Source organism: Macrobrachium nipponense, chromosome 42 (assembly GCF_015104395.2).
Source record: "Macrobrachium nipponense isolate FS-2020 chromosome 42, ASM1510439v2, whole genome shotgun sequence".
NCBI classification, from domain to species: Eukaryota; Metazoa; Arthropoda; class Malacostraca; order Decapoda; family Palaemonidae; genus Macrobrachium; species Macrobrachium nipponense.
Genome location: NC_061103.1, coordinates 20926309 through 20936092, shown reverse-complemented (window position 1 = coordinate 20936092; position 9784 = coordinate 20926309). Strand labels below are relative to the sequence as shown.

General features: G+C 37.8%; 2 protein-coding genes across 2 annotated transcripts in view; one reads left to right on the top strand and one right to left on the bottom strand.

The window, feature by feature from the left end:
- Positions 1-2052: 2052 nt before the first annotated feature.
- Positions 2053-6252, bottom strand: LOC135213418 (juvenile hormone acid O-methyltransferase-like). The gene is made up of 6 exons (XM_064247380.1): positions 5997-6252; positions 5424-5559; positions 4766-4953; positions 3832-4005; positions 3187-3334; positions 2053-2945 (listed from the first exon to the last, which is right to left on the bottom strand). The coding sequence occupies exons 2-6, from the start codon at positions 5557-5559 to the stop codon at positions 2776-2778; spliced, it is 816 nt and encodes a 271-aa protein (XP_064103450.1). The 5' UTR covers positions 5997-6252; the 3' UTR covers positions 2053-2775.
- Positions 6253-7522: 1270 nt separating this feature from the next.
- LOC135213012 (TWiK family of potassium channels protein 7-like) overlaps positions 7523-9784 on the top strand; it is a 61546-nt gene continuing 59284 nt past the window's right edge. Inside the window, 1 exon segment of the mRNA XM_064246790.1 lies at positions 7523-7722. The gene's annotated coding sequence lies outside the window, so the exon portion shown is untranslated.

The window sequence follows — 9784 nt, the reverse complement described above, 5'->3', positions numbered from 1 at the left end:
CAAACACACTCATATACACAAACACCGAGGGGCGAGGATGCGGATGCGGGGTGGGGGAGGGCGCTAATCTAACGTTTCATTATCCGCCAGACGAACTTTACGATCGGGAAATATTACCGTAAGTCATCTTCGCCTTGGTAACAGAATATAGGTCTACATTTTGCAACATAGTCAGGCTTTTGAAACGCCAATATCGTTGGAACATTGCGAACGTTTGGGGATCACGCTATCTGCCCGGCACTTGCGCTGGTGGAAATGAGGACTTTCATGTCGGGTATAAACTCTGTGTTCAAACAAATAGCGAAGGAGTCGGCTTCAGACCCACAACAAAATACGAATTGGTATGTCCTTGTACCCTGGTGTTTCGCCCTCTTTTGACGGTTCCTGAAAGAACCTTAACCCAATGAATCTATGCAGATCAGGAAAGAAAACAGGAATCGCATAAGAAATGTTTTTATTGCATTGACGACAAAGACAAGAGCGAAAACAAAGTTGTTTTCACGTAATTCGAAGTGAATAGCGGGATGGCACGTCATTCGACTTAACACGAATATTTATATGTTACCCGAAGTCACTGAAAATAATGTCCAGTTTTAGAAGTCTTCGTCTATAGAAAGTTTGCCATTTTATATAGCTTCATTAAGCCCAGGGACGTCCTCATATATTCAGCTGTTGAATGAGAAAAAATCTTGGTGAAAGTACCTCCAACGCTAAATGTGACCTCAGGGAGTTATCATTGCCGTCATTCTTTTTAGGCTGACTGCACTTATTTCTTAAAAGTTAGAAATACTCCGCATCTGACGTCACATCGAACAAAGTTAGTCGAGCAAAGCTCGGTCGTGTGGACCCTAGTTTGTTGAGTTTCTGATGTTCATTCAACAGTCGATGTGACTTTACTTGGTATCAGTAATGTTGATGTTAATGTTAAAACGTAATGAATATACTTTTAAAAGCCATTACATATATTTATATGGCAGAATCGTACGAAGAGAGATGTCTTTAGACAAAACTAAATGAGCCATAGGTTTTTATATATTTATTTATTTATTTATTGCAATCCATGGTTCCTATATAGCTCCTATAAAATTTACCTTAAAGATTCTATCAGTATAATTCGTCGGCGCTCATAATATTTTTCCTCAAAAGCGATATATCAGTTAAATATTGGTATTTAATACCTCACGCATATAAGAATTTGACTCTGGATAAATGAAAGGCAGCCATAAGCATTAGTTTTCTTTATTCTCGAACTGTTTTTGTAACAAGTAGATAGTGTCATACCTTCATGAGTAGCTTAATCAGTAAATACTATAGATACATATGTATAATATATTGTATAAGTGATTATATAGGGCCAATATATAGATAATCAAATACAGTTCTAAAATATGTCTGCATTCATATACTTACACATGATAAAAGCATATAATATTTATATATATTATTATATATACATATATACATACATACATACATATATATAGACTTAAAACGTAAATGGAACTTTAATGTTCCATTTTTTCTATTAAATACTGTAAGATAGTTAGTATTTTTAATATTAATGTCCCATTTAAGTGTTCCAAAATCATGTGAAGCTTCACACAACAAAATAGTTATATTGATACCGGAAGCTTCCTGGACTATATATATATATATATTCTATATATATATATATATATATATATATATATTATATATATACTATATATATATATATATATATTAGTATATATATATATATTATATGTATATATATATAATATGTGTGTGGTGTGTGTGTGTAACTGAATCACGAAAGTTTGGAATGTGATAAATTCATGAATAAAGATATAAGCCAGGAGGGAAAATAAACAACGGAGCTACCGCAAGATCTTTCGACGTTCAAAAGTCCTTTACGTCGAAAGATCTTGCAGAAACTCCGTTGTTTATTATCCGTCGTGGCTTCTACCTTTATATATATATATGTGTGTGTATGTGTGTGTACGTATGCATATACATATATAGATAATTAGATACATAGTTAAATAGGTAAATACTGTCACATTTTTAATAAATAAATTAATTCATAGATAATCATGACATATGTCAACATTAAAATATAAAGTAAAGTTCATGCTAATAAACAATTAATTCACAGCCTCCTCTCTATCTCTTCTGGAAGGGTGAAACCAATTTCTCCTTAGATCTGCCCTTTTTTATAATTTCTTATCTACCGTCTTCTTCATACTGATAAAATTAGTTTGACAGTTTAGTAAATAACCAATGAATTGTGATCAGCTGACCATTAAAATACAGATTTATACATTTCCTGTTTCTGATTGCAATTTGCAGCAATATTCAAACCGCTTTTTCCTGTGTTTCATCTATTAACAGTGTGCTGTCAAATACTGAAGACTTAATTCAAGGCAAAATTATTGATATTACTTTGCAATATGCAAAGTAATGTCAATAAAAAAACGTATTGGCAGTCATCTTATTGCGGAAATCAATTTGATCTAAAAATTAAAATAAAATATATTTTCATAATATCATTTAAATCTTAAAATTCTCTCTTTGTGCCTCAAATTCCACAACGGCAGATATGTTTTGAATCTATCCCCAAGGGAAATTGCCTTATCTACTCTCACGCCTGACCCACGCGTGCGCGCGCACTCACACATATACGCACATACACTCTCCCATACACACGTCTAACTTCAAGGCTTCAACATAAATACCACCACATTACACACACACACACACACAGGTAATGAAGGGGGGCGCATGCGCAGTGACCTACTCAGGTCGCTGTAGATGCGCTATCATGAGATTGTAGCGCGCCACGCTTTTGCCGTCGTTCATCTTGGTCTTGAGTTTGGCCAGCTCGATGAGAGACTCCCTCAGGAATTCGTTCTGCTGGTCGCTGGGAATCCGCTTCAGGAATGGATTCACCGCTTTGATGGCGTCTGGGAAAAATAAGGAATTGAATGTATTATTATTATTATTATTATTGGAACCAACGTATTCCAGTACCTGATGCATTGCCTGGACATATTGCAACCTGTTACTCCGCTTCTGAGATAAAAAGAAAAAACGCAAATGGATAACAAGAGAAACTTGATAAGATATAGTAAATAAAACAGAAAATTAGTCATCAAAATAATAAGTAAAGAGAATCTTGAAGAATCGAGAAAGATGGAGACTTACTTCTGAGAATGTTAGCGTTTTGGAAAGTGAATTCAAAGTAGGGGGCATCGCACGAGATGACGTTGAACCCAATGTCTTCTGCCAAATCCGACATGATCTGGGCTGGGTTGGCCTTATGCTGGTACACGGGGATGAATTTGCTCACGTCCTGAAATTCAAACACATCCTTATTAGGCTACCAAGGAGTGCATATCCATTAGCGTTATTTAACTTTTAGAATTGACTTGCATATAGAATTTAGGCCAAAGGCCAAGCGCTTGGACTATGAGTGCATTCAGCGCTGAAACGGAAAATAACAGTATAAAGTTTTGAAAGGTGTAATAGGAAGAAAACCTCACAGATGCAATATTAAAAAATTGTTAGGAAAGGGTGAAAAGTAAGATGGAAGAAAGAGAATTTGAACGGGGGTACAGTAACAGGAATGAAAGAGGTTGCAGCTAGCAGATGTAACAGGAGGAAAACCTCGCAGTTGTACTATTAGAAAATTGTTAAGAGAGGGTGGAAAGTAAGATGGAAGATATATGAACGGAGGTACGATAACAGGAATGAGAGAGGTTGCAGCTTGTGGCCGAAAGAGACGCTGCAAAGAACCTTAAGGAATGCCTACTGACGGCACTATACCCTCCTCCGGGGGATATATCTGACCTGCATGTACTGATTCCACTGAGTCTTCTCGCTCATGTTCTGGTACATGTCGAAGAGCGGGTTGTTAGCCAGGAACACCAGGAGGGTCTCGCCCCCAGGCTGCAGCAGGTTGAAGATGTTGGTGAGACACTGTCGTTGATCTCGCACCCAGTGGAGGCAGTAGAAGGAAAACACCTGTGGGGCGAAAAGGGGAAAATGAGAGAGACAGGTCTTCTTAGAGATGGCCGGCGTTACCTGCTCGCTTAGATATTAAAATCCCTACTTTTTCAATCAACGAGAGACGATCTCAGAGGGGGGCTTCCAAATTTTAATGATAAATCTTGAATATGTTCGATATCATTCAAAGGAATAAGGAGAAAACCCTTAAGAATATATATATATATATATTATATATATATATATATATATATATATATATATATATATATACTATACATCAAGCATAAAAGCCCATTAAAACGCTCTGGTTTAAAGCTAAGGACTATATTTTGGTGGACCAACTTCCACCCTTATCAACAGTGTGTTTTAATGGGCCTTTTATACTTGAAACGTATCCTGTTTTAACATTTATTTATTTTTACACACACACATATATATATATTTATATATATATATTATATATATATATATATATATATATATATATATATGTGTGTGTGTGTGTGTGTGTGTATTATATATATGTATATATATATACATATATATACAAATATATATATATATATATATATATATAATATATATATATATATATATATATATGTGTGTGGGTGTGTGTGTGTGTGGTGTGTAAAGGGAATTAAGATAGATAAATAAAGAGAAATGCGGAGAACAATTCCAAGTACTTCACAAACATCGATAAGCTAAAAAAAAAATAATAATAATAATAATAGAAATCTAAAACATTCTGGAAGCGTCCGAGACAGTCACAGACCTTCGTGAAGCCATCGGGATGAACGACCCTTGGCTGAACACTCCTCTCTATGTCCAGTTGCCTGAAGCTTAGGGAGTTGTGCAGGAAGGTCTTGGACGCGAAATTGACCATGTCGTTGGACACGTCGACCCCCATGACCTGCTCTACGCGGGGTAGCAAGGGCATCAGCAGATTGTGGGTCACGTCGCCTGCAGGAGGAATTAAAGAGTTAATTGTTTGGGATAAATTCCAAAAGTTTTAGAATTCATCTTTTCAGTCACTGTCAGTGATAGCCTATAGAAAAGTATATCTTAGTTTTACCAGACCACTGAGCTGATTAACAGCTCTCCTAGGGCTGGCCCGAAGGATTAGATATTTTTACGTGGCTAGGAACCAATTGGTCACCTAGCAACGTCGGAACCTACAGCTTATTGTGGAATCCGAACCACATTATATCGAGGAATTAATTTCTATCGCCAGAAATAAATTCCTCTGATTCCGCGTTGGCCGAGCCGAGAATAGAATTTCGGACAACCAGATTGGTAGCCGAGCGCGAAAACCACTCGTTCAACGAGGAACTGATAGCCTGGAGAGCCAAGCTGGTTTGCCAGCTTTTTAAAGATGGGCCCTTTTGCAGATTTTGTGTCTGGTCTTTAAGAATACGTAAAATCCGTCCTACCTGAACCACATCCCACGTCGAGGATGGTCTCCCCTTCCTCCTGCCACCCCATCTGCGGCAGGAACTCGGTTAGAACGAGTAGGGCGTCACGCTTCTGAAGAGCGTTCGAGGATACGTACAGCTCCGCGTTCTCCATCTGCAGTTAGATAAAATGCATATCCGTTGGTTTTTGGAGTACCAGGTTGCTAAACATCAGATTTCAAAGTTCTTAAATAAAAGATGTTAATTTTCGCAATGATTTGGTTCTTAAAATATTAGCTCATAAGCTTAGCTCAGTGTAAAATGTATTATGAATAGTTTTTGAGCGTATTAGATTTCTGACATTTGAATTATAAATCAAAATCCATCAACGTATGATATATTTACCGGTTAGCATTGATTGTCAAGGCGATAAAAATTATGAAATCGTGCGTGAAAAGTATATGCAGTACAAGTAACTGTAGATATACAAAATTAATCATTTCACAACCCAGGAAAATTATAATTAACCAGAAGTCTCGAAAATTGTTTACAAGTACACCCACACATTTAAGAAAAGAAGAAGAAATGTCGTTCGTGTTGAGCCTTCCTTACCTTAGTCTCCTAAAACTCGTGACTCGGAACGCAAGACCTGGGCAGCTGGAGAAAAGAAATTCTCGCAGGGAGGGAATAATAATACAGCGACAGCTCTGAGAGTCTGAAGTGGTTTTTATGAAAAGATAAATTTGGAGAGGGAGAAGCAGCAAACGATCGAGTCAGTTGCTGCTCTCTTCGAAAAAAGGGGAAATTATACTCCTCCCGGAGACAGGGATCTCTCAGCCCGGCCGCGCCGTAGCCCTACACATGCCGAGGTTCTGGACACACGGCTTTTATATGCAGCGTTCCTCAGGGGCCACTCCCCCAAAGAACAATCAAAGGGCGTCGTCCCCACTGATGGAAATGTTCAGGCCTATTTTAAGGGGCCCGATTCTCTTCGTTGGTTATTGGTGTTGTATATTATTTTCATCCTCCCTCCCTAGCCTCTCTCTCTCTCTCTCTCTCTCTCTCTCTCTCTCTCTCTCTCTCTCTCTCTCTCTCTCTCTCTCTTGCCTAGTTTATTTCACTGAAAATATCGTTTGCTATAAGGCAGATACCTTTTATAACTGTATCATCTGCAAACACCATTATTCCGCCTTATGTAGCAAGTGTTATGCCTCAAATTTTCACCTAACATCTGATTTTCTTACTGTCTGATTTATCATAATTTTTTAACTACCTTGGGAACACCTTTGCTTTAGATAAAAATGTCGCTTGCATGTTAAGTCATTACCAATAACGGTGTAAGTCTGTGTTTTCATGTAATGCATAATTGTAAGATCAGTATGAATAGCAGAATACTGCCATTCTTCTTCTAACATTGTACTCACAAGGAATGAAAAGAAAAAAAAAATCAAATTTCGGCGTTTAGGGGTAAACTAATAACTATTTCATACGTTTGTTGGTGTTATCAGTGCACAATCTACAATGGCTAAAACTGAGATGATTTTGCCAATGTATGAGTTATAGAGGGGATAGGGAAACAATGCAAAAGACATGGTTGAAACGTTTAATATTGTAGGCCTAACTGATGTAGCCTATTTGTAAGGGGAAAAAACGAAAACGATAAGATTGTTTAGTAATGATTGCCTTAATATTCTCTTGTCACTTTGTATCAGCTCAAGCCCTAAGATGTCCTGAATATTGTAATTCTTTTGGCGTGCTTCTCAAGTCTCCTTAGTATGCTAAATATAAAATTCATACTAAAATCTATCACAAACTTACAGTTATCCACTTGGACTTTTCAAAGTTCTTTGTTTATGCTTCGCCGTTAACGCGAATGGCGTTCCCGATCCGATATTTTTTTTTTTTAGTTCTATTGCGTTGGGTCAGGAATGACTATCGTATTTTGAACGACTTTTGCTATTTTCATACTATGTGCGTGAGGATACTTTGACGATGTTGAAATCCGGTGGAGTCTTGCGTGCTACATTTCACAATTAGCGGGATTTGGTAATCAGGACTAAAGGTTCAAGCGTTGCTCTAGAAAAAAAAAGAAAAGAAAAAAAAAATGTTTTATCTCAGTCATGGATCCTTTGGTACAGAAGTGTAACTCTCGTTGCGAAATCTAACGCAAAATCATCTTGTGTCTGTTGCGAACGTTCCTGGGGTTCATTCCGATACCAAATCATTAGTTTCAGAAATCCCCGTATTATTAGTCTGTGCCCTGTGGGTGATCAGAATGATACCAGAGTGGTCAGGCTGGGGAATGATATCCTACATCTGCAGTATCTGATTGATTAAGGTAAGGTTTATTTTATTGTGGTGAATTTTTATTTTAAACATGCAGTAGTAAGCTATAATAGTTGAAAATGTGGTTTCTTTACTTTGTTTTTGTGTTTTGAACGTTTCTGATGTTTATTTCCGTCACACATTAGAAGTTTGGAGTTTTTAGACATCCTTTTAGCTACTAGGTGTTAGCTACTATACTCTTTTTTTTTTTCATCTGTCCATCGGCCTGTGGTGTTTTCACATGATAACACTGCTTCCCGGGCTTTAAATAGTTACGCTATGTGTAAATTTTAGGTAAATAAAAGGATATTTGGGTGTTCATTTGCAACTGAAAAGCGTTTTAATAATTTACTGTATGCGAATTACACCGTTAATATTCGAAATAGGATATTGTTATTATTGTTGAATGTAAGCTGAATGTGACTATCTAAAGCCCCGGACGCAGTGTTACCATACACAAATACCACAGGCGGCTGGACATTTGGAAAAAAACCGAGTATAGGTCTATCCTACAATTATGAGAGATCATTGTGAGAGCCAGGTTATTTTTTTTTCTAGGAGTGGGTTGTTGGGAAATACAAAAGAATGAAACGCTGGGATATAGCCTAACATCTGCATGGTAGCCTACCTCTCCTACTTCTGATTCTGATTAGTCAGGTTAGTATTATTTTACTTATGGACATTAATTGCTTTCAACATAAAATATAGGTTTTTCTTGTATTATGATGTGAATTGAATGATTTTGAGGTTTATTTCCATCGCAAATGAATACTTATCCTTCCACCACCCCTCCCCCTATAGATAATCTGGTGGAACCCCCAAGGGAAGCGGGGTTTTGGGTGGGGGAGACAAAGTAGGTAAAAACAGGGCAAAATGGAGGAAAAAACCTAAATACCTATAACACTCAAACATATAAAAATGGACCTATCCCTGGAGCACTTACAGATTCGCAGGCCCACTCAACCGCCGACCGAAATCGGGGGAACACCACCAAAACCAATATGGCGGCGATACCAAACCAACAAAAAACAAAGTAGGGAGCGACTACATATCCGCGATGATCGATTTGTGTGTGCTGTCAGTAAGGCCGTGGCGGAACGGCGCTTCGCACCTTATCCGCATATTTAAAGATTCTTGGCAAGCCCGACATGTTCTGGCAAGAGGTAATGTTGCGCTACTTACCGTGGCGGATGGATTTGGGTGTCGCATCGCTTACGCCAACGTCCCTACAGAGCGATCACATCTAAAGGCGTTTCTGTTGTAGTCGATCCGACAAATAGCTCCACAACACTTGCATTTTTTTTTGCTTTAGAAATAAATTATGTCTTTGAACATATTCAATCACAACTTCTTTACCACCACTAGACAAATAATGATAAAATTCACCGTAACCCACATTGCACTGCAAACAATCGGTAGGAAATCGAAGGTCTGTCAAAATTAATGCCAGAAGGGCCAGCCACTACCTCTGCCAAACATACAGGAAGTCAATATGCCGGTTTTTGCTTCATTATTCGAGTATTCAGTCAAACAAGGATACCAGTGGACACTGGACAGGTAACTATATTACTCCGCTGAAATGCTAGTGAGTCTTAGTTTCCGAGGAAAGTCGTTCGTAATTGGTTATGAAACTCATGACGTCATAACGATGTCACACCTCTCAGCCAATAATGAGTAACTGGAACTGCTTTTGTTTGCGTAAGAAAGTAAGTTAGAGGGCTCATTAAAAGTAAACATTACCGTAGAGGAAACACCTCTCCCGACTTAGGAAAAATTCGAGGTAAAAACTTAATATTTTTTTTTCTCTGTAAGTATGCATTAGCGACAATAATGTATTGAGAAGAAGTGTTTTGTTATCACTTCCTTAACATAGTGAACTAAGTTAAAATACGCTACATTATTAATGTCCATAAATAAAATAATACCATAAGGGGGGTAAGGTTTACTGAACGGAGTGATAAACCACACAAGGAAAACCAGGACCTGGTGACCTAGTTAGGCTAGTGGGGAGGAGTTCAATGAGGCCAAAGCCCCAGGCCTAGGACCCTGTGCCCTAGGTTTAGGTTAGGTTACGT

Excerpts from the sequence above, each read along its gene's own strand:
- LOC135213418 (XM_064247380.1), bottom strand. The coding sequence starts at position 5,559 with ATGGAGAACGCGGAGCTGTACGTATCCTCGAACGCTCTTCAGAAGCGT. Across the intron at positions 4,954-5,423 it reads CGACGTGGGATGTGGTTCAG|GCGACGTGACCCACAATCTG; the intron begins GTAGGACGGATT and ends TTCCTCCTGCAG. Across the intron at positions 2,946-3,186 it reads AAACGCTAACATTCTCAGAA|ACGCCATCAAAGCGGTGAAT; the intron begins GTAAGTCTCCAT and ends TATTTTTCCCAG.